The following is a 25,744-nucleotide window of genomic DNA, read 5'->3' on the forward strand; positions in this document are numbered from 1 at the left end:
CGTAGTGGAAAAGTTAGGTGTCGCCAACTATGCTACGTGGCGTTTTCGCATGGAGCTGATTTTGATCAAGGAGGAGTTGCACGAGATGGTTTCTTGTCAGAAGCCGGATCGTCCGGATGCCGTCTGGCTGGCAAAGGATGGAAAAGCTCGTGCAATAATCGGACTTGCATTGGAAAATAGTCAACTTACGCACGTAATGAAAGCTTAGACAGCGAAAGAAATGTGGACAGCTTTGGAAAGTTTTCACCACCGGTCGTCATTGGTGAACAAAATTCATGTGCTGCGGCAGCTGCTACGCTTGCAGCTTGAGGAAGGTGGAAACATGGCGGATCACATTGCACGCGTGATGGAGTTATCACAACGTTTAGAGGCGATGGGTGAATCGTTGAACGGAATCTGGCCGGCGGCAATATTATTGTCCAGTTTGCCACAGTCTTACGATGGCTTAATTGTCGCACTGGAAAGCAGAAATGACGATGAGTTGGATTTGGAGTACGTCAAAGGAAAACTCTAGGATGAGTGGAGGAGGCGGAACGAACTTGCAGCTCATCAAAACAAAGCTTTGAAAGTGGACGGCGGAAAATTTTCTGGAAAGCCGGAAACGAAGAAAACGTGCCATGATTGTAAGATGGAAGGGCATTTTCGTAAGGATTGCTGGAAGCTGGCGGAGGATCGTAAGGAGAAGGAGCGGAAGGAAAAATACCAGAAGGCGAAGCTTGTGAAAGAAGACGAAGAAAGCGAAGAATTTTTTTTATCAGTGGAAGTCAGAGTGGCGGTATTACGTGGTATCTGGATTCGGGAGCCACGTCCCATATGGCGAGCGATATTTCGAATTTCAAGACAACGGTGTCAAGTGTTGGTGCGTCGATTACGCTGGCGGATGGAAGTAAGGTTTCATGGAGCGGATCTGGCGATGCACGGTTGACTACCGTCGATGGAGAAGGAAATCCTCGAAAGATTCTGGTCAAAGGAGTTCTGCATGTGCCATCTCTAAAGGGAAATCTGCTTTCGGTCAGTAGGATGGCGGATGAAGGTTGTGTTATTATTTTCAACAAAGCTGGGTGCAAAGTGGTCAAAAATAATTATGTCATCGCTGTTGGAGAACGAAAGGCAAGTTTATACCAACTAAAGGAACATGGGAAGGCTACACACTTAGATTTTTTTGCCGAGATGGGCACCACCGAGCAGCTCGGCATTTTATTTTGCTGGAAATTCAGCAAAAAATATGTTTGTTAGCTGAGATCTCAGCAAAATTCCCGTTTGTTAGCTGAATCTCGGCAAGTTTTTCACTGAGATCCAGCAAAATAAAGTGCCGAGCTGCTCGGTGGTGCCCATCTCGGCAAAAAAATCTAAGTGTGTATGTTGGCTGCGGTTCAACATCAAGACAACTGTCAGCACATGTGGCACCGCAAGTTTGGCCATCGCGAACCCGGAGCTATCGAACGCATCGTACACACTAAGTTTTTTTCGCCGGATCTCGGTAAAACAATTGCCGAGATGGGCACCACTGAGTGCTCGGTAACCATCTCGGCAAACAGAAAATTTACCGAGGATCTCGGTAATCATAAAATTCACGGTTGTCAATTTTTGCCGAAAATCTCAACAAAAAAAAAACAACTGATTGCTCGGCAAAAGCATCCCTACGGTAAAAAACATACTGAATCTCGGCATTTTTTTCCAATTTTGTTTTCTTGCGTTAAAGAATAAGAAAAAAATAAATAAAAAGATTGTCATGTGCAAAATAGTTGCAAATAAGAAACACTGCAATGGGATTATCATTTTGTATATCTATTAAAGTCCATAAAAATCTCGATAAAAATGCATCACATGAAGTTGATGAAGTTGTTGCCGGTAGTGCTCATTTGGTTAATTTTAAAGCAACATGGATAAAAATAAGCCAAAAAATAGCTTATCAGACGGCAAACATGCTACTATGTAAACCGTAAACGCTTTACATAGTCGGACTGAAATTTTAAACCAAACAAGAATTATTTTCACTCAAACAAAACAGAACAATCTTGATCTTACATTAATCCATTGGATTATACCATGGAGTGGGTTCATCTTTCGTAGGTTCGGATCCTGCTTCCTCGAGCGTTTTAGTCCACGTTTTGGGTTTTTTAAAGTTGTTTTCGATGCAAAAGACACAGACAACAATTAACTTCTGATCTTCTGAAAAATGGCGGGTGGAAAAAAGTGACAGCTGTATTACCGAAATTCGGCAATGGATGAGGCCAATACCGAAATCTCAGTAAACGCGATTGCTGATTTCGGTATTATTTCTATTAAAATAGTTGTTTGAGACTAACATCAGCCCAACCTAGCTACATCCTCGTACTGGCTATGCACAATTGTGACCTACTTCCAACGAGTTTGCAGCATCGCTTATTGTGTTCTCATCTACACACCGAGCAGAGGATAGATGGTCATCGATCAAGCCAGACGAGAGGGATTAGATCGTTTCGCTTGTATATAGGCTGCAGTGGTGAGCAATTCAGGAGCGAGAACAGGAGCGGTCACTCTCATGGACCCGAGCGAAAACATCGCATGAGTGGCGATCGTGGTTAGAAGATGACCAGTGGATATTTTTGCATTAGAAACCTATCGACCACCGACCGTGTGTGGAGTCCGCGCGGGCAATTTTAATCTGTTTTTGTGTGTTAGAATTTAAGCCAATGTTTAGTTTTAAGGAATAAAAATCGTTGTTATTGGTAAAATAAATGTAGTGATGTAACTGTGGTTTCCGTAATTCGTCGCGTGTGTAATTTAAGTGAAGAAAAAGGCCCTGTATGCAACTATAGGATAGATGCTACATTCCTTGCATCTCCATCCACCGACGAGTGTTGGGGAGCTTTCCAACAACCCACATCGAAGGCAGAGGTAATTTGGTTCCCCAACATTTATGGTCCTTCGAACCGGATCGGTTGGACTACGGAGATTTGGAACGGACAGTATCAGTTGGGCTGATTCAGACCCGTACGGTAGCCTGAGGCAGGCTTGGATTGGCGCCATCGCGGACGGCGTTGAATAGGAAATCGCCATATCTCCCGTGAACAACAGTTTTACGGCCATCACACAGGAAGATAATTAACACCGCGCCATCACTACATTACGGCACAAAGGACATCCAAGGATAAGGGATCCATTCTTACCTCACTATTCAAGAGGACAGCGTGGCTTCGTTTTGGGCATCCATCGGTTGGATTGTTCCCACAGGTGAGTTGGAACAAAAAACTATATGTCCATTCGATGCTAGGGAATTGCGCCATCCTAACACACGTTTTTTCTGCAATCTATTTGATTATTCGGTTGGACTGCCCGGCTTTGAGCATTTGCATGCGTATGCCAGGAGTGTTGGACATCGGTAATCGATCTCGACGTATGGAATTACATAGGATCATTGGATCGTTCGTAGGTTTGGACAACTGATCCAGCACCGGATTTACTTCTCCAGGTAAATATATTTAGATCAGTATATGTCCAGCCTTTGCAAGTGTTTACGCGATACTAACGCCCACATTTCGACGTATTTCTTTGCATCCATCCTATAATATCCACCGAGACGGAAAGACGCTGTTCGAAAACGAGTTGTTGGTTTGTCATCTCGACCTACATTCCTGGAACTGGAACTGGTAGAACCACGAAGACAGACGCCATCCTAATTCCATTTGATTGAGGAGCATCACGGCCATCTTCGAGGAGACGAGTTGGAGCGTGGCAAGAAGAGGCGGCATCGATTCATTTTCTCTGTGGTGAGTGACAAGAATGTATATGTCTCCGAAGCGGGACCTCAGATAATATACGCCTTTTAAATGAATTTCGAATCCTCTTCAAATCATTTACAACGCAATCCCTGAGCAAAAACTGTTCGTTATCAGAACAATTGACTCATTCTGCTGTGACTTTTGGACGCTTTTGGACGTTTTTTTTTCTGGTCGTTTTTGGATTGGATTGGTGCCGTTACTGGTTCCACGGGTTAGTTTGAACAGTATATGTTCTGCCGAAGCTTTACTTTGGATACTACATGCATTCCTTCCTCTTCTTTGGATCTCAATCTGAACTGTTTTGCTGACAAGTTGAACGAGTGGACTTTCGCTTTGTAAATCGGACACAGCGAGCTGTTTGGAATCGAGTTAGCAGTTGCTGTTTGTTCTCATAGGTGAGCTACAACAGTATATGTCCGCCGAAGCCAGGTTTTGGATACTACAGTTGGTTCTTTCCTCCTCTTTCCTCATCAATCGAACGATTACGAGCTAAGCTGCAAAAATCGGTGTGACGTCACTGTAATCAGCGACTCTACAATTTACTGGATTAGGTGTAGCAGGTCGCAGTATATCGTTCTGTTCTCTCAGGTAGGCTTCAACAGTGTATGCCAGCCGAAGCCTTGGACTATCGGATCTCTACACCACCCAATTCTTCTATTTACCGGTTTGAGTGACGCATATCAACAATGCCGACCCGCGACAAGAAGCCGCCAGCGTTCAAGCTGTTGATGGTCCAGCTTAAGAACATCCAGACATCTTTGGACGACATCTGGAGATTCGTGGACGGTTACCCGTCGACAACTACAGCAAGTCAGGTCAACGTTCGCTTGAATAGGATCGATGAGTTGTGGGAAAGGTATGGAGAGATTCTAATCGATGTTCAAGCTCATGATGACTTTGAGGATGAGGATCAGGAGTTCGATAAGGCTAGGTTAGCGTATAGTGATAAGTACTACTATTGTAAGGCGTTCTTGATGGATAGGGCCAAGGAACTGCAGGATCCGGAGGAAGTTGAACAATCCATACGAGCAAATGAGTCGTTGACACACGGCCATGGTACCCTTGATCATGTGCGTTTGCCTCAAATTAAGCTACAAGTTTTCAACGGGGACATCGATGAGTGGATCAGCTTCCGTGATCTGTTCACTTCACTTATACATCGGAAGACGGACTTGCCCGAAGTGGAAAAGTTCCACTATCTCAAGGGATGCCTGCAGGGAGAACCAAAGAGCCTGATTGATTCATTGAAGATTACGAAGAACAACTACCAAATTGCGTGGGATATGCTGATGAAGCGTTATGACAACAGCAAGCAATTGAAAAAGCGACAGGTACAAGCTTTATTCAATTTGCCAACATTATCCAAGGAATCGGTAACGGATCTGCATACTCTGACTGATGGTTTCGAGAGAGTGGTGCAGAATTTGGACCAGGTGATCAAGCCTGAGGATTACAAGGACCTGTTGCTCGTAAATCTGCTCACAAACCGGCTGGATCCGGTAACGCGCCGAGGTTGGGAGGAACATTCCTCGACCAAGGACCAAGACACGTTAGAAGATCTCTCGGATTTCTTACATCGTAGGATCCGGATTCTGGAGTCATTACCAACGAAGGCTTCGGATTCCAAGACTTCTTATCAAGTACAACAACCGTTGAGACAGAAATCGTCTGTTGTGAAGGCCAGCTACGGTTCTGTGCAATCGTCTGGGGGACGATGTGCGGTATGCAAGGAGAACCATCCACTCTACCAGTGTTCATCCTTCCAACGGTTGTCGGTGCGAGAAAGAGATGCAGTGCTGAGGGCGAACTCCCTATGCAGGAACTGCTTCAGATCGGGCCATCTGGCAAAGGATTGTCCGTCAAAATACTTCTGTCGTAGTTGCAAGGGTCGTCATCATACATTGGTATGCTTCAAACCGCAGAAGGATGGGTTGGCGAAGGTCGCTGCTGTTGCTGGAAACAACAATCCTCCTCCTCAAATGGAATCTGGTGAACCATCCACTTCTACATCCTCCCAGGTGGTCAACATGGCAGCCACCGAAATAACAGTCTCTGGGTCCACTCAACAGTTCTCCTCCAAGGTTTTGCCGAGAGTAATTTCATCGCTGAACGGTTGAGTCAACGGCTCAGGACACATCGAGAGAAAGTAGATATTTCTGTGCACGGTATTGGTCACGCGGCTACAAAGGTTAAGTACCAGATTACCGCGATGGTTCGTTCGCGAGCTACGGCTTTCTCGCAGAACATGAATTTCCTCGTGCTCCCAAAGGTTACGGTAAATATACCTACGGCGAAGGTGAATACACAAGGCTGGACGGTGCCTAACGGGATCATCCTGGCGGATCCCACCTTTTTCAATCCAAGCTCAGTGGACATGGTGTTGGGCATCGAATCCTTTTTTGATTTCTTCGAAACTGGTCGAAGAATTCCCCTCGGAGATCAATTGCCGACACTAAACGAATCAGTGTTCGGTTGGGTGGTCTGCGGAGGTCTGACAAATCCAAGTCAAGGCTCAAGCATCAATTGTAGTACGGCAACTACACAAGGATTAGAGGAGCTAGTCGCACGGTTTTGGGCTAGTGAAGAGATTGGCAGTTCCAAGGTTCTTTCGTTGGAGGAAAGTAAATGTGAGGACATTTTCCGGAAGTCGGTTCGCAGGGAATCCGACGGTCGATACTCCGTTTCGTTGCCGAAAGATGAAGACGCAATTTCCAGGTTGGGCGAGTCACGGGACATCGCATTCCGGCGGCTTCAAGGCACAGAACGTAGATTGGCGAGGGATGTTGGTCTGCGAGAACAGTACCATCAGTTCATGGAGGAATACATCCGATTAGGGCATATGACGAAGATAGAGGAAACGGCTGATCTCGAAAAACGATGCTATCTGCCACATCATCCGGTAATTAAGGAGGCCAGCACCACAACTAAGGTCCGTGTGGTATTCGACGCATCATGCAAGACGTCGTCCGGCGTTTCGCTCAATGACGCTCTGCTGGTGGGACCGATTGTACAGGAGGACTTACGATCTATCATGCTCCGGAGCCGCGTCAAGATAATCATGCTGGTAGCCGATGTAGAGAAGATGTTCCGGCAAATCTTTGTTCTACAGGTGGATAGGCCACTCCAATGCATTCTATGGCGCTTCGATCCGTCGGAACCGGTAGGCGTGTACAAACTCAACACTGTCACGTATGGAACGAAACCTGCGCCCTTTCTGGCAACGCGTACATTAAACCAGCTTGCGATGGATGAAGAAGAACAGTACCCAATGGCTGCAAGGGCAACCACGGAGGATACGTATATGGATGACGTTATCACAGGAGCGGATACGGTCGAAAACGCAAGGGAGCTATGCAAGCAACTCAACGAGATGACTTCCAAAGGAGGTTTTAAGCTTCGGAAATGGGCATCAAACCATCAAGCAGTATTGGAAAGCGTTTCCGAGGACAATCTGGCTATTCGAGTTTCGGAAGGGATTAATCTGGACCCTGACCCAGTTGTAAAAACTCTAGGGTTGACTTGGATGCCTACTTCCGATCAACTGAAGTTTCAATTTACCATTCCGGGTTGGAATGCATCACACCAACCAACCAAAAGGGAAGTTCTGTCGGTGATCGCCAGTTTATTCGATCCTCTAGGACTACTCGGTGCTGCAATCACTACAGCCAAGGTTATTATGCAGCTTCTGTGGAGGATTCGGAACGACGATGACCAAGCATTAGATTGGGACCAGCCACTGCCTTTGACGGTGGGTGAGATGTGGAAGAAATACTACGACGAGCTTCCTCTGTTCAACAGCATTCGTATTGATCGTTGCGTCATTGTTCCAGAAGCAACATTGATCGAGATTCATTGCTTTTCCGATGCTTCGAACAAAGCATATGGCGGATGTGTCTATATAAGAAGTCAGGATTCGGAAGGGAGATTCATGGTTCGACTGCTTTCGTCCAAATCCAAGGTAGCACCGTTAAAAACACAGTCTATCCCAAGATTGGAGCTGAGTGGCGCTTTACTGACCGCGCAGCTGTATGAAAGGGTTCGAGACTCTATTAGAATTCCTGCTCAAACATATTTCTGGACTGATTCAACTTGTGTTCTGCGGTGGATACAAGCTTCTCCAAACATCTGGACCACTTACATCGCGAATCGGGTCGCGAAAATCCAAGACATTGCTGAACCAACTCAGTGGCGGCACGTCCCAGGAAAGGAAAACCCAGCGGATTTGATTTCCAGAGGGATTTCTCCGAGGGATATTACCAATAATACTTTCTGGTGGGAGGGACCAGATTGGTTAAAGAAAGGTCCTGATTACTGGCCTGTTTCTCCCAAAGAATTTCCATTGGAGGAGGCAGAGAAAGAGAAACGACGAACGGTTGCTTGTGCACTGTCGGTGAACACGGAGTTCAACGATTGGTACCTGAAGAAGTTAACGTCGTACACGGATCTCGTTCGGAAAACAGCAATTTGGCTGAAATGAATGCGGTTGCTGCAGACCGATCCACAAGAAAGGATTCCAGCAGAGTTCTTGTCCACCCAGGAAATTCGGCAGGCGGAATATGCTATAGTGCGTCGTGTTCAACAGGAGGTTTTCATCGACGAGTGGAAGGCACTTTCAAAAGGGGAAGCTGTTTCGAGAAGATCTCCACTTCGATGGTTTAATCCATACATTTCCGACGATAACGTCATTAGAATTGGAGGGCGACTTGGTCATTCTGTAGAGCGAGAGGATACGAAACATCCGATGGTGCTTCCAGCACGGCATAAGTTCACCCGAATGGTCCTCCAACATTATCATCTGCAGCTGATGCATGCTGGTCCGCAATTATTACTAGGAGTTGTTCGCCTACGATTCTGGCCATTGGGTGGACGAAGCGTTGCAAGAAACATTGTTCACCAATGCTTGAAATGTTTTCGGGCAAAACCTACACCAATTCAGCAGTTCATGGGGGAGCTGCCAGCGCCAAGAGTCACCGTGTCTAGGCCATTTTCGCAGACCGGTGTAGACTACTTCGGTCCGTTTTATGTAAGACCCGTTCCCCGACGACCGGTAGTCAAGGTATATGTTGCAGTTTTCGTTTGTCTTTGTACCAAAGCGGTTCATCTAGAACTGGTGACGGACTTGAGCACAGACCGATTCTTGCAAGCTCTACGACGTTTCATTGCTAGGAGAGGAAAATGTCAAGACCTGTATTCCGATAATGGGACAAACTTCGTTGGAGCCAGGAACAAGATGCAGGAGTTCTTGAACCTGTTACGGAGCTCAGACCACCGAGAAACGGTCGTCAAGGAGTGCGCAGAAAAAGGAATCCAGTGGCATTTCAATCCGCCCAGTGCACCACATTTTGGAGGACTGTGGGAGGCAGCAGTACGGTCAGCTAAAACCCATTTGATCAAGGTCGTGGGAGAAACACCGTTGTTGACCGAAGATTTGACCACACTTCTGGTACAGATTGAAGGTTGCCTCAACTCACGACCGTTAACGCCGATGTCCGATGATCCCACTGATTTTGAGCCTCTGACGCCTGGCCACTTCTTGATTGGCTCCTCATTACAGTCGTTCCCCGAGCCGAATCTGGAAAGCCTCGCATTGAACGGCTTGACTAAATTCCAGTTAATCCAACGGATGATGCAGGATTTTTGGAGAAGGTGGCGAAGGGAGTATCTGTGCCAGTTGCAGGGCAGGTCCAAGCGCTGGAAGCCAGCAATTAATATCGAAGTTGGGAAATTGGTTGTTATCTGGGATGATAATTTCCCACCGATGAAGTGGCGAATGGGACGGATCGTTGAACTGCATCCAGGAAACGATGGAGTAGTGCGTGTTGTAACGCTGAAAACGGAAACTGGTACAATGAAACGTCCAGTAGAAAAACTGTCTTTGTTGCCTATCCACGACGTTGACCAGAACTAGCAATCATCAGCGTAGACCCAAATCCTTCCCTTCCCGTTCCCATTAGAAGAGGATTTTCATTTATTTTCAGAAATTAGGAATTTCAGGGTGGGTGAGGAATGTTTGAGACTAACATCTGCCCAACCTAGCTACATCCTCGTACTGGCTATGCACAATTGTGACCTACTTCCAACGAGTTTGCAGCATCGCTTATTGTGTTCTCATCTACACACCGAGCAGAGGATAGATGGTCATCGATCAAGCCAGACGAGAGGGATTAGATCGTTTCGCTTGTATATAGGCTGCAGTGGTGAGCAATTCAGGAGCGAGAACAGGAGCGGTCACTCTCATGGACCCGAGCGAAAACATCGAATGAGTGGCGATCGTGGTTAGAAGATGACCAGTGGATATTTTTGCATTAGAAACCTATCGACCACCGACCGTGTGTGGAGTCCGCGCGGGCAATTTTAATCTGTTTTTGTGTGTTAGAATTTAAGCCAATGTTTAGTTTTAAGGAATAAAAATCGTTGTTATTGGTAAAATAAATGTAGTGATGTAACTGTGGTTTCCGTAATTCGTCGCGTGTGTAATTTAAGTGAAAAAAAAGGCCCTGTATGCAACTATAGGATAGATGCTACATTCCTTGCATCTCCATCCACCGACGAGTGTTGGGAAGCTTTCCAACAACCCACATCGAAGGCAGAGGTAATTTGGTTCCCCAACAATAGTTGATATTTGCGATTTTTTTAGTCCAACTTTTTACCTTGACAGCACAAAAAAATTGTTTTAACGCTTACATTTTTCTTACAATTAGAGGAAATAACTGAAGATTTACGCTATCTTGTTCCAATATTTTTTTTAAATGAAAAAAATCAAACTTTTGCCGATGAAATATTTTAAATCTTACAGATTATGAAACTAGAGGTCCCAAACTATAATCTAGGAAATAAAATTTACATTCACTTTGAATAAAAGTCGCCTTTAAACAAAGCGTGCGGAGCTTATGAATGCTTTTTTTAATGGGTCTAATTTGGGATTCGATCCTCGACTGTTGGAGTGTGCTGCTGCCGTTGTCTTTGTTCAATTTCACTGGTGAGTGAGAGAATAAGAAAAAGTCCACCATTTTTCACACATAGACTGACAATTACATATGAGATTTCTCCATAGGAGTAAAGAGTTACAGAGCTCTCGTCAACGATTGAACCCAGACCCTTTGAGATGAGAGGCAATCATAAAAGCAAACGTGTAGTGGACTGAAGAGAAAGAGCACGTATTGATATAGTTTTTGTTTTCACGACTTATAGTAAATGAAAGACGACTGCACAGAAAAAAAACTAGTTGTAGTACATCCAAACAGCTGCTCAGAGGTTATTCCGCTGGTTGTGTAATACCAAAGATTATAAATGAACAAGATGTCCCATATATTATTTCTTAGAATAATCTAGTGGATACACCCACCCTATAAGATCGTGGCGACGTCTGGTGAGAGCACATTGAAACATTCGAGAAAAAGTTCACACAAACAAGCAGGCATCATAGTGTGCGTGCAACCTTTTTGACAGTCAACAGGTTGAAAGTTTGTTTTGGTTTGAAGTGGAAGTGATTTCAAGTGTCCCATTACTTAGTGATTAAATGGCATTTAACTAACCACCAAAACCGGAATGTTGAAGAGCAGCTGGTACGACCACATTAATTTCAAGCAAGGTTGCAAAGACTCATTTCAGCTAAAATAATGTTTTTCGGAATAATAAAACCAAAAGATGGTATGATGGCATCCCGAAAAAAAATAACAACAAAAATACAATAAAAAACAATGTAACAATAAGACGAAAATTATTGTCTTAACAATGATTTACATTGTTACGTCTACAATAAATTTACCTTGATTTATGTTGTACAAAACAGTAAATTTCATGGTAAATGGAAAATTTACAATAAAAAAGGGGGGTTGTTAAGTATCTTAACAATGAAATTTTCGAGATTTCCCCATATATTTTTTTTTCAATACCATTATATATTATTGTTATTTTACTGTTGGTTGGCGAATTTATTGATTAAAAAAAATAACAGTGTACTTTAAAGTGTATGTGTTGGCTTGACAGATCTACTTTATCGACTTTAAAAATAAATCGAAAAAATAAAACATCGCCCCGGGAAGGGAGGGGGTGGGTGGTGGTATGTCTGTTACGGGTGAGTCCTTTTTTTACTGGTTATGGATTGAGATTCGATCCGGAACTTGTGAGAATTGGAGGCCAACATCCCTGCACTCGATCTCCCTAGGTCACGTCTCTTTGGTGGTTGAGCGTCGTTGATAAGCTAATGCATTCGACTGGAGAGAATCGCCCATGAAATATGCTTCCACCTGAGAGTTCCTTCCTGACATCTTAGCGGTGGAATTTTTTATTATTATTGTATGATTATTGACTGCACGGAAAAGGTCTGCATTAAGCGGGATTTAAATAAGGCAGGTGAGTTGAATTCAACTCAAACCGATCTGGTCGTAGGCGTTCAACTCTGGGGGGGGGGGGGACGTGCTGTCAAATCAGCCTACTGATCATCTTGTATGAAACTGGTTCCAAACGTAAACAAACGCTGTAGGTTTCTTATGGCTTGTTTACGTTTGGAACCAGTTATGCGAGGTAGGCGACGATTGTTCGTATTTGACAGCCACCTCCCTCCCCCTTGGTTCAACTGACTTGGCAACGAATAGAGCCAAACGAACTGTCAAAGCAAGAGCCATACGAGCAGCGCCTATCTTGATTACATTGGCAGTGTTGCTGACCCTCTCATAGTCTGCATGCTTCAATCAGATTTATTTTTATTGTTCGTGAAGTAACCCACAATGAAAACACACCAATATTTAATGTAACAACAATTTTTATTGTAATAGAGTTGTTCATTATTGTTCGTGATCGAATCATGTTAACAATAAAATAAATGAAAAATACAATAAAAATCATTGTAACAACATTTTATTATGTACATTCATTGTACATCTAGGTGGCAGTTTTGCCGTTTTCGGAAGGGTACAACATTATAACAATCATTTTTATTGTCGACAATAAATATTAATGTTAGAGCATTGTTTCCACTGAAAATTTCACTGTAATTTTTTTTTCGGGATGTTTTACTTGTAACTTACAAGAAGAGGTTACAAAGTATGCGTTGGAAACATAAAACTTGTAAATTTTGCTTTCTATGAGTCACAATCAGCGATTTGCTGATCGCTGAGTGAGTGAGTGAGTGAGTGAGTGAGTTTGTGAAAAATCGCTGATTGTGACTCTCATGAAGTGGAATAAACAGGTTTAATATTGTCGTTCAAGTTGGACACCGGAAAACCCACACGCGATATTCGATTTTACCCTCGTTCTGTACGTTAAACATAACGTCGGACATAGTGCGCTGAATAGCGCATCATTGTGCAAATACAGCGCACTATGTCCGACGTTATGTTTAACGTACAGAACGAGAGTAAATTCAATTGGCGCGTGTGGGATTTTCCGGTTTTCAACTGAAACGATAATATGTCAAACACATTCTTTGCAACCTCTTCTTGTATCCTACCAATTCAAAATTTGATCATGGCATCTAATTATTTCATAATTTAGAAAAACATTGTTTTAGCTGAAATGAGTCTTTGCAACCTTGATTTCAAGTAGCAACGGAACACGAGCAGCCTCGAGGACACTACTACCATAGAGGTAACTCTAAGACCACTGGGTACCACCATAGAGGTAACTCTAAGACCACTGGGTCCCGAAGAAAATCATTATTATTTTTGGCTCACTCAGTACCAGAACAACGGTCCCAAGCAGTCCCAAGCTATTTCACTCACCCCTGCATGTTCTGCATGAATCCACACACCCCTGATGTTATCTGTCAAACTTTCATAGCGAATCAAAACAAACATAGTGTAGTAATAGAATTTCAACTAGAATAGGGTACGTTAATCGTTTGCTTGGGACCAATAGGCTACTAAAGCCAATTTAAAATCGTTAGTTTCGTATTGATTGTTGCTACTACTGGCATGAAAAGGATATGATGGCAGTCTAATCTGAATTGAAAGATAAAAATCAATAGTGATCTCCATCTCCATCCATATCGATTATAACTGTTTGATTTTCAGGAACGATAACGATCATGGAACTATTCGCAACTATGGTGATGATGTGTGGTCAAAAACAAAGCGCTTCCTGTATTCCCAGAGACATTGCAACACGATACCGTTGGCGATAAAAGATGAACTAGGCTATGTTGGAGATTACACTGTTGACACTGTTGATATGCACGACTCACTGTAACCAGATGCCGAAAATAATAGTCTACATAAAATTCTGAAGAAAGATGTCAAAAGTTAGAAAAAAGAGGATAGCAAATAAACATCTGATGCGTCAAAATAGATCAGCACAGTAAGATTAACATGATTTGGTGATGCATCTTGGAAAACTCCCATAGTACTACCGTTTCAGCATAACAATGACGAGTCAAGGTTTAAACCTTTAGGTAATGTAAAGGTGAATATGTCATGATAAGCAAATCGAATAACCAAAATAGCGTAAATGAGAAACATATTGTGAATAAGAAAAAGATCATTTTCTTATGTTGTATGTTATTTGAAATGCTATGCAGCTCAAACATTGAGTCAATCAGTAGCAGCAGGTTTGCGTTCCTATGTTCATACAGGAAAACTTCCTAAAGACTGTTTGGGCACTGCGATATATTGCGAGCAGTTCGATATTTTATTCGATGTTGACAATTCCTCAACATTCAATGAAACGAAAGTAAGTTTAAAAATATAAATTGCAAAATGATTAATAACTATTTATAAATTCTAGGAACTCAAACGGCCTCTTCAGGAGCATACGAAACATTTGGAATATTTACAGAGCATGAATAAATCCATTGAAGAACTGTATTTCATTGACAAACGATGCAAATCAATTCAAGACGTATAACAAAAATTCATAAGAAAGATGACAAGATCCTAATATTTGATTTATCCACAGGAAAATAAATTCAAGCAACTACCAAAACAGTCACGAAAACCGTACTGTTTAGATGGATGGATACTTTACATATCAGCTTTAACAATGCTCTGGGACGAGTTACACGAAATCTATAAATTTTCGTTCCTACGAACTAGAAATTTGTCTCAAGATTGCTTGGAACACTTTTTTTTCCATAATAAGATGGAAAAATGTAAATAATAATCATCCAAATGCATCGCAATTTATGTCAGCATTCAAGTCAGTAGTGATCAACCAGCTACTACTTCCCAAAAAAATCGGAAACGTCGAAGCGGACTTGGGAAAATATATTGTCAACCGGGAAGAGATCCAACAAATTAACTTCTCGAAACAACATATTAATCGTCCAGAGTATACAGGAAAAAAAGAGCCATTTCCATCACAAACCTGTGACATAAACCAATTATCGAACATTTATTGGACTACAGGATGGGTATGCAGTACTTATAGTGCTGCTGAATGTCTTAAAAAAATTGGATCAAATCCTGAACAGAATGATACTTCATTTTTAACTGATTTCAAACAGTACACTCCTCAATCAAAGTTGGTGAGACCTGGTAAAAAAATATTTTTGTACTTCCAAGGTATTTGTAGATTGTTTGATTTGCATTTCATGGAACTCTTGAAGCTCGGTCCAGTGGGCGTAAAAACGGAATTAATGGACATAATCCAGACTCAGTTCAAGTTTCCTTCTGTAGAGATGAGCGATGATTTTGAAGAGGAGTGTGTTGTTGAAGAAATCGAAAAACAACTTCTTGAAGTATTATGTCAATCGTGCTGCCTAAAAATTACCGAAAAATACTTAAACATGATGATTGGATGCAAGCTTTCCGAAATGAATAACACATTCAAAATAGAGAGTGATAATAAGGAAAAATCTAAAAAAAAAAAACGAAAAATCAAAGAAGCTCAACATTAATACATTATCTTCATTGAACAACTAGATAGAAAAGAACCAGAAAAGAAACAATAAAGATGTGTGAATGTTTTTACTCAGTTGATTATTACTTTTACTTCAAAATAAACATGATTTAAAATTGAAACATTTGAATTTGGCGTTTTTATATTCTCACCACTCTTAATAAATGATTGATAAATTGATTTTACAAATAGTAATAAACATCATCATAACAAACATTCTAACACAATGAACCAATTACATTTTTATGATTCTAATACCCCGTTCACATTACAGCCTATATCACGTAATATAGGCTGTCTTGCAATGAGCACTCATACAACATAAGAAAATGATCTTTTTCTTATTCACAATATGTTTCTCATTTACGCTATTTTGGTTATTCGATTTGCTTATCACGTCAAAAAGGTTGCACGCACACTATGATGCCTGCTTGTTTGTGTGAACTTTTTCTCGAATGTTTCAATGTGCTCTCACCAGACGTCGCCACGATCTTATAGGGTGGGTGTATCCACTAGATTATTCTAAGAAAGGGACATTTTGTTCATTTATAATCTTTGGTAATACCTATTACGTTGTACGACGTACATCGATTTGTTTCGTATGCACCAGATGAATTTCTGGTGAAGAATGCTCGACAGCAACCAGGGATGGAAATTCAATAACATAGTCGTGTTTCATTGGCAAATGAAATGGATAACCGGGGAATAGTGAAGAGTGAGAAGTTATTGCGAAATTTACATTACATTACACGTATTGAATAACCCTGAGAGAAAATTTGTAGACCCAGACCTGCAGACCTCACGGGGATTGATTGATTTCAGTTCCATAAAACAGTCGATTTCTTATTGTTTGCACATATGTTGTGTTTTTATTCATAAATCATTTTTAATTCAGTCAATTGGTTCAATATATTTTAAAAGTAGGAATTTACAAAAACATGTAAACTAGTGATTTGACTTAGTTCCTTCTTTTCTTGTTGCAATTATTTATATGTTTGTTCGAATACTTACTGTAACATATCGTACGTACTAGGGTTGTTAAAATTAAGTATGGATCACAATACTTTACTTTTACCGTTTTTAACCAATAATCCATGACAAGCGTAACCAATATATTGCTATCACAGATGGCAATATATTGGTTACGTTTGTCATGGATTTTTTTTGCTAACTGTTGTAGAAAGAGCGGGTATCACATCAGACTGTGTTCATGATAAATTATGCTCAATGCTGTCATGGGTTACATTATCGTGTACATTCTACTGAGTATGTGTGTCTACAAAAATATTCCGTCATTATTGGCTGGCTACATTATATTTCGTTTGAACAAGTTTTTTTTTGTATATAAACAAATTACTGAAGAGGCGAAATTAATTTTATAAATTGACTCACAAAATTTGATTATGGCAGTGGAATTAACAAACTATGAGTACTAACTTCCTAGGTCCAACATACTTCAAACAGTTTTTTTCTCTGATAATAAAGTTTGTATGCATTAGGAAAAATTTACACCGTGTTTCCAGGCCAAAAATAACCCCAATGAACTAGGAAGGTTAAACGAGAAAAGAAGAATATGTCAAAAATGACTTATTCAAGTTTAACAATGGTGTCATTGTAGTAATCAAAATAAACCATGACTTGATCTATTCTCTTGAGAGTTTAAATAGATATAAGGGAGATATACTGGCGGTCATGGCAAGTCCGTTCTATAGCACAAATCAGCAGCAAGCCGAGAAAAACGCGTCGTATGCGATGGGACAGCCTGTTTAGCTATTTTTCCAAACATTTCCAAGACAAAGTTGTTTTTATTTTTGTTAATAGAGTTTATAATGACACGATTTTTAGCCGAGGGCGTCACAAAAAAACAAAGTTGTTGAGTTCATCCAGTTTTATGAAAATATGGATGATTAGCTTCTATTTCCATTGGAAATATATCGCCAGATGACAAAATGACAAGCGATCAACGAGCCAAATAATAAAGCTCTGACGTATGTGAATTGCGCAAGTATTAGTGGAGAACTTTGGGTAAGTTCAAAGGTTTTCTTGCACTAATACTTATAATTTACTCAAAGTACTGCACTAATACTTGTGCATTTCACAAACGTCCGAGAAGTCTATGCGATATAGCTTGCTCGGAAAGGTAGAAGGAAAGAACAAAACTGTTTGCAATCTGCTTCACAATATACGGCAGGAGATCAAGCTATGTCGACAACCTTGTTTTGTCTTTATTATTGGTTGTTTTCTGTATTTGAATTTACTGGTTTTGACAAAAACACAAATGGACCGACTTGTGATGAGCGGCAGTATAGTCGAATATAAATAATAGCCATGCACAGGAAAAATTCCACCATCTATATAAGTAAAAAGAATCCTGCATAGCAGAACTCAATGAATTTAAACTTGCCTCAGTGTGGGTTTTATACAAACATTGAATTTAACGTATAAATGTAAGAGGATACATCCGCACTGATTTGTGATTTGGGCGTACATGCATTTTGTAAACAAACACGTCAATCGTCGATATCTTGCGAATAAAAGCACAATCTAAAAAATTTACACCACAATCAGGTAGAGGAATGATTCCTCTACACAGTGAGACAACATAAAAAAAGTGGGACATAACCATTGGCGATGAAACTATTGAGTGTAACATTCTTCATTTATTGAGTACTTTATTTGAGTGTTAGAAATTATTGCTTAATAAGGTTTTACATTCAGATAATTTTATTTTATGTTTTGTTAAAATTCAGAGTCGTTGTTATAATAAGAGTCCCGCCAAGAGAAAATGTTGCGAACAAGCAACACTGTTTGTGATTTATTTTTCGTCAGAGTAAACGGCAACCAGATTTTTTGCGTTAGCATCGGATGAATTTCATTCAGAAGTGAAAAATTTCATGTCGATTACGGAGCTTCTGGGAGACAAAAACAATTGTATAATCCTGGAGACGTGGGACTACTCTCCACCTAAGATCATATGGGCATTAAATAAACCAACCAAAGAAAATCTGAACCCCCACACTGTGGTCCCGCGCTTCAATGAGCTCATTAGAACAACGCTGATTGGATACGAGCTCATTTATACGGATGATTCAAAAACAGCGATCGAAGTCGGCTATGGCGTATTCGGCCCCAACCTAGATACCAGCAGAGGCTTTCCTAAGCCTGCATCGATCTTCTCGGCTGAGGCAGCTGCCATCTTCTCAGTCGTTACGGAGTCCAGTTTTTCCTGGAAAGCCATCATTACCGATTCGGCCGGTGTATTGAAGGCCCTTGAGAGTCCGAAGAACCGACACCCGTTGGTGCAAGCAATCAGAATGGCTTCGAACAGTAAAACCGTATATGTCTGGGTTCCCAGCCACTACAATATCAGTGGAAACGAGGCTGCGGACAAGCTGGCAGCGATCGGCAGATCGAAAACCTCAGTGGAACCGGAAGTTCCTGCAGCGGATTTAAAAGTCTGGATCAAAACGATCATCGCTTCAGCATGGAACAAGGAATGGGCTAATACCCGAGACCCTTTCTTGCGCAAAATACAAGGAGATACGAAATGCTGGTTCGATACCAAAAACTGGAAGGACCAGAGAGTACTGTCCAGATTACGCTGCGGCTGACTAATGACTGGCAGTAGTCACTTCGCGTCTACCATAGGTGAACAGTAAAAAGAGGTAGCAAACTATACATTCTCTTTCTAAGAAAACGATGTGCAACGGAATCAATTTTGTGTCGATTAACCACTCAGCTTGATTTTTGAGCGTTGTGAATAGTTTTGCAATATCAAAGGAGCTTGGAAAATCAATATCAAGCATGATATTTTGTTTCAATATCACGCGTGATATTGCGAGCGTATGAGATTGGAACAATATAATTTGATTGATGATTTTGCCAACACTAATTTAAAACTGCACATTTGCTAAATTGAACAAATGGCTACCTCTTTATTTAAAGGATTTACGTCCGTTTTTATAAATTTTATCACTATCTAACACACCTCTTAATGTATCTTGCACGTTAGTAGGTATTAGCAGCTAATCTCAACGTTATTTTGTTCAGCAACTCTCACTCAGGTTTTTTTTTACACGGGGGATACGTACCGTGTAAAAAAAAAACTACGAGATTTTGATTTTTCACATGCTTAAAATTTAAAAAAAATCGGATTTTGATGCCATTTGTAATTATAGCATGCCATGGTCCATATAGACATATTTTAAAATTTTCTGTATTTACACCAAAAATTGTGATTTTTTTCTAAGTATGTCATTCGATTACCTATATCTTGAAACGGATAATGTGATTGGAATCAAGTCGATAGGTTGTATCGTTTTTTCGAGAAATCTTTAAAAACGTACCGTGTAAATCGCGAAAAACCGTGTACATTTTCAAATAAAGTACCTCAATGTTTTGTTACGTTTTTCTGTTTTCATGACCATTTTTCCAAGTATTTACATTCGGGTGGGTTTCACAATGCTCTTTCAGGTCCACAACAACTGGGAAAATTTGAACGAACTTGGCTATAATCTCGATTTGCGGGAGAATTTTAAATATTGAATGGGAAACGGAACCAAAAATCCAAATATTGCTCAAATTTCACCAAAGCTCGGACATAGCTTGAGAATACTACAGTAAACAACTTTGTCTTAGCCCCTCTGATGAAAAAAAACTTAACTCAACTTAACTTTGTCTTAGCTGCAACCTATCCTTGGAAAAATAGCCATGAAAACAGCAAAACGTAACAAAATATTGATGTACTTTCATAGGCATCCTCTAAGAACCTCATATGAATTGTATTTGTAACAGTAGGGTATGAGTTGCTGAACGAAATTACGTTGAGATTAGCTGCTAATACCTGCTAACCAGCAAGATACAACCCCTTAAAAAATAGTGCTATGAAAATATAAATATAGATTTAAACGGAGAAATAGCGATTTACCTTCTAAAGCATAAATGTGCAGTTTAGGGGGCAGTTACAATTTTGTAGAACATTGAAAAAATAGGAAAATTAAAACAAAAAAGTTATGATAAAAACACTTTTTAACCGTACTCCGTACAGCATACCGTTTGTACTCCATTTTCACCATATAAATTCGTTCATTGGGAGATAGAAAAAAGTTTCTTAAAATGAATCTACAATATTTTCATAGACGTTCATCGATTTTAAAAAGACATTTTTTTATCCTCCTTAAGAAAAAAAAAATCCCCACTTAAATAAAGTACTCACAAAATGCAGAAAAGCAGAAACATTCTAGAAGACATCAAAATGCTACACTCAATAGTTTCGTCACAAATGGTCATATTGTTCAACTTTTTTTTTTATTTCGTCCCCTTTTTATGGCACAGACCTGTTGGTTCATATTTGATAATTTCGTCCCATTTGGAATAGTTTGTTTGAGAGAATGAGCTTTTATCCACGAGAAATCGACAATTGACCTTTTAAGGGCTTACAAAATCATGTATGCCCTAATCACGAATCAGTCTGGACTTGTTTGCAAGAGCAAGCAATGAATAATATGATTGTGTGGTTTGATGTCAGTTCATTTTGTTTTTCAACCAGGAACTTGCGTTCAACGATGATTTTACTTGTCATGTGAACTTGTAACAAGAAGTTCTAAAATATCCATAGGGGAAATAGTTAGTGGATGGCAGCCATAAAGTTGAGGTTGCCAAATATTTGCATGAGTACCAACCATTATATATGTTCCCCATGATCTGTGAAAAAACATAGAACACTACAGTGTTAAAATGCAAAGAGACTACCTACATTCCAAAGGCTTTTGTATGGCTGATTCCATTTCATTAGTGTATGTTCTAAATTTACTATCAGTCAAATTATTATTTACATAAACGCTTTGCTTAACCTATGGAAAACCAATTATAAAAAAAGAGCTAGATGTACTAGGTGATAAGACAACGACAAAATGTTTGATTGCTCTTACGACTACTTATTTACATTATTGTTTTTGAATACACATACGTCTTCGTTTATTATATTTTCTTCAATACAGAGCTTTTAAACTGACCTTGGACGAGCTTTATGTTGTTTTCTTTTCAATAAATGTAATAAGAATAAAAACGAAAAAAAAACAACTTAATCGAGATCCATTCCGATACGGAAATCGAACTTAGCGAGGCTCGTTTCGTAAATATTTTTGACACACGAGTGCTCTGATATGACAAATTATTGTTTATAAGTATATAATTTATTTATTTTTATCTTGCAATTTATAACAAGCTACTTTCATTGAGTAGTAATGTTTAAACATCACCCTCACTACAAAGCTGGTATGCTCGGTCAGTTTGATAAATAATTCAACATTTACAATTTCATTTCTTTGTTCAATCAATGACCAACAAACTAAAATTTAATAAATGTAGTTGTTTTTTTTTTGGACGTGCACTAGAAACTTAAATCTATATGAGTTCATGAATTTTTTTCTGTAATTCCAACGTTTTTTTTTTTAAATATCGATACTAAATGAGAATAATTTAAGGTTTGATAATTACAAAAATATGCCCTGAACGTATTTTCCCTTCAGGCAATAAGCGGGAGATCTATTATAAAAAAAGATAATTTTAAAAAATCCTATAGTTCTATACGTGTGGCGGACTGCACGGCCCAACAATCTGCCGATTTTGGGAGCTACTCCATCGGGTATTGCATAAACTGGCATCTGAGAGCACTGATATCCGCTTCTCAAGCAGCATTTCTTTGGTACTGGTCGCTGCTGCCGATGAGGTAGTAGGAGCAGCCGAACTAGCCTGGCCAACTGCCAGTCCGACAGACGATTGTCCTCCTCCTGCACCGGCGATCAGTTGCGACGCACGTTGCATCACCATGGGATCGGTGTTGAGTTGTTTTTGTGATTTGGCACGTTGCAAAGTAGTAGGAACTGTGGTTGCTTGATAGCATTGTTCGCTACTAGCAGAGCCTGTCTCCGCTCCATATCCGCCGGGTATCCCACCGTACAAACTACTGTTCATCAGGCATCCCTCGTCTAAACTAGCAGAGGCAGCCATATTGTTGACGCTTTTGTCCCAGGTATTCTTAATCATGTGATGTGACGTATCCAGGTTGGTTAGAGCGCTGTTACTGCTCCGTTTCGATGATGACATGGAATTATGGTGGTGGTGCGTCATGTGCGAGGCATTTTGTTCGTTCTGTTTGCGAGCTTCAGCATCGTCTTTCTCCTGTTCACGCCGGCGTTTACGTTTCATGCAAATAACCACAGCTGTCGCAATGAATGCAGCCAGTGGTGTCGCGACAGAAAAAATAGCAATCAACACAATTTGTCCATTGCTGAGACCATCACTTCTGCCACTTTGCGCTTCGTGGTATCCATTTGCAACATGAGCCGAAATGCTACCTGTAGCCGAATCCCAACTAGCTGATAGAGCTTCTTCCTCACAAGTTGATCCTCGAAAGCCCCCAGCGCAGACACATTGAAAACTGTTTACTCTGTTGACACATGTGCCACCGTTCCTGCAGGGCGTGGAACTGCATTCATCAACATCGACGCTACAGTCTTTTCCCGTAAATCCAGGCCGACATTTGCAGCGATAGTCGTTGTTTAGATTAATGCATGTTCCTCCGTTAGCACAAGGCTTTGTCAGACAAAGATCAACCTTATTTTCGCACAGAGATCCTATAAATCCCGGAACACACTGGCATCGGAATTGATTCACCATATCCACGCAGGATCCACCATTCATGCACGGGTTGCCTTGGCAGTCGTCGGTATTAATTTCGCATCGAATACCACTGTACCCACTCGGACATTGGCACTTGAATGTGTCGCCATTGTTGAAGCAAGTGCCACCATTTTCACAAGGACTTGGGTTACATTCGTCGACTTGAACTTCGCACGCAGTGCCACTATAACCCACAGGACACTCGCACTTAAACCCCAAATTCGTATCCTTACACGACCCATGCAAACAGGGTTTTTCCGCACAAGTAACCGTTTCTTTCTCGCAATGCGTTCCAATCCAACCCTTCGTACAGTCACACCGATAGCCGCCTCGACTATGCTTCTCATCGTGACATATACCTCCATTCAGACATGGCATAGCGGCGCAGTCGCTGATGCGAGTTTCGCAGTCGGTGTCCGTATAACCCGGAGGACATTTGCAGGTGTACGAACCCTGGCCAGTGTTGAAGCAGGTTCCTCCGTTCTGGCATGGTTTGTGGTTGGTACAAAAGTTCAAATCTTGATTGCAAAATAAACCACCCCAGCCTTCGTTACACAGACACTCCCACGGTTTCTTGCAGGTTCCGTGCATGCATCCCGGGTAAGGTTCGCATTCATCACAAAGAGCTCCTTTCCACCCGGATTGACATCTGTAGGAAAGAACAAGAGAAGAAAATGTTTAATGATTAGGCAAAAGTATGTCTGTAGTGTATGTATTATATATTTGAAGGTAGAGGGTTAAGGGTATGCATTTCGTATCCGCGGAGAAAAACGAAATGTTGACTTTTTACTTAAAACATTTCTATATTTCATTTTCACTATAAAGTCTGGTTCAAAGCAAATTTGATATCCTGATTCAATGTACAATTGTGCCCCTGGTAGTCGGAGCCAGAAACTATGAACAGCATTTTTTTTAACTATTCTTTGACGAGTAACTGGTGAAACTATCTGCACATTTTTATCTAAAGCCTGGTACGCAGCTGAAAAGAAAACAGAAAAGTAATTTTTGAAGAATATTCCCAAAAGTAAATTTGACAGCTTGACATGAGATGTCTTTTGCTAAATTTTGAGATCATAGGGGGTGTCGTCTAATTTTAAAGTCAACAATTATCAGTTTTTATGTTGTTAAAATGCATCCAAACCATCATTTTTACAACAAACGTTAAAATTACCTAACGGAATAATTGATCAGAACATTATTCCGCAAGGAAAGTGAAATTGCATTCAGAATGCGCTACCTTCATGTCACGATACTAATGTAATCAATCTTTCCTTTACCGATTTCTTTTGAACTGCGTACTGGGTCAAGAAATGCATTCCGTGTCCTATCCCGTAGCACGTAAAAACGTCATTACTTTTCAGCTGCGTACCAGGCTTAAGACAGAAAACTTTTATCTAGTCAAGATCAAGGTTGCAAAGACTAATTTCAGCTAAAATAATGTTTTTCGGAATAATAAAACCAAAAGATGGTATGATGGCATGTTTTACTTGTAACTTACAAGAAGAGGTTACAAAGTATGCGTTGGAAACATAAAACCTGTAAATTTTGCTTTCTATGAGTCACAATCAGCGATTTGCTGATCGCTGAGTGAGTGAGTGAGTTTGTGAAAAATCGCTGATTGTGACTCTCATGAAGTGAAATAAACAGGTTTAATATGTCAAACACATGCTTTGCAACCTCTTATTGTATCCTACCAATTCAAAATTTGATCATGGCATCTAATTATTTCATAATTTATAAAAACATTGTTTTAGCTGAAATGAGTATTTGCAACCTTGGTCAAGATGTTAAGATATTAAAAATGAATGGCACACTAACGCCACCTGATAAGTGAAATCTGAGCTGAACGGTTTACCCTAGAATAGGTTTAGTCCTTCCGAACAACAAGACAAAAACCTTTTATCTAGTCAAGATGTTAAATAAAATCAACTTAAAAATGAATGGCACATTACCGCTGCCTGTTGAGTAAATTCTGAGCTTAATTGTTTACCATAGAATAGGTCTAGTCCATTTGAACAATTTTGCTTAAGACAAGAACCTTCTGTTTAGTTAGGATGTTAAAATAAAAATGAATGGTACACTAACGCCACGTAGGAACACATATTAGTCCTTGTTACTTGTTATGCCTTGTTAATAGTGATAAGTCCTCGGGTTGCCTGCGTGGATCGAGGATAATCTTAAAGCAAGTAAAAAGTTAGTTAGGCTTCATCTATATTATTTCTAATCTTCTATTCATTATTCACAAGTTTAAAGTAGTTAAGACTAGGCTTCTGATGCATGGTCATGATCGGTGTCATTGCTTTTTTTTTATTAAGGAATCCAATTTTAAATGACAAAGGGGTGCACCTTTGGAGGGTTCTCTTACTCTTCGAAGGGTATAAAAAGCAGGACCTTTCAATTAGAATAGATCCCTTGCGATGAAGGCAAGAATGACAACTGTATCAAAACCGAATACTTCATCT

General features: G+C 40.5%; 2 protein-coding genes and 1 long non-coding RNA gene across 3 annotated transcripts in view; 2 read left to right on the plus strand and 1 right to left on the minus strand.

The window, feature by feature from the left end:
• Nucleotides 1–5,973: 5,973 nt before the first annotated feature.
• On the plus strand, nucleotides 5,974–9,473 carry LOC135703201 (uncharacterized). Its single transcript, XM_065224324.1, has 2 exons — nucleotides 5,974–7,567; nucleotides 9,376–9,473. The coding sequence occupies exons 1-2, from the start codon at nucleotides 5,974–5,976 to the stop codon at nucleotides 9,471–9,473; spliced, it is 1,692 nt and encodes a 563-aa protein (XP_065080396.1).
• Nucleotides 9,474–14,246: 4,773 nt separating this feature from the next.
• Nucleotides 14,247–14,601, plus strand: LOC135703198 (uncharacterized). The gene is made up of 2 exons (XR_010517733.1): nucleotides 14,247–14,432; nucleotides 14,487–14,601. It is a non-coding gene; the product is annotated as an uncharacterized LOC135703198 (long non-coding RNA).
• A 6,135-nt stretch (nucleotides 14,602–20,736) lies between these two features.
• The window catches only part of Delta (delta), a 41,158-nt gene continuing 36,150 nt past the window's right edge, over nucleotides 20,737–25,744 (minus strand). The window contains exon 2 of the mRNA XM_065224326.1: nucleotides 20,737–23,931. Within this exon, the coding sequence (XP_065080398.1) occupies nucleotides 22,185–23,873 (1,689 nt within the window). The 5' untranslated portion in view covers nucleotides 23,874–23,931 and the 3' untranslated portion in view covers nucleotides 20,737–22,184. The remainder of the gene's footprint in view (nucleotides 23,932–25,744) is intronic.

This window comes from Ochlerotatus camptorhynchus, unplaced genomic scaffold, assembly GCF_037179485.1.
Source record: "Ochlerotatus camptorhynchus isolate MF236.1 unplaced genomic scaffold, CSIRO-AGI_Acam_v1.1 ptg000210l, whole genome shotgun sequence".
Lineage (NCBI taxonomy): Eukaryota > Metazoa > Arthropoda > Insecta > Diptera > Culicidae > Ochlerotatus > Ochlerotatus camptorhynchus.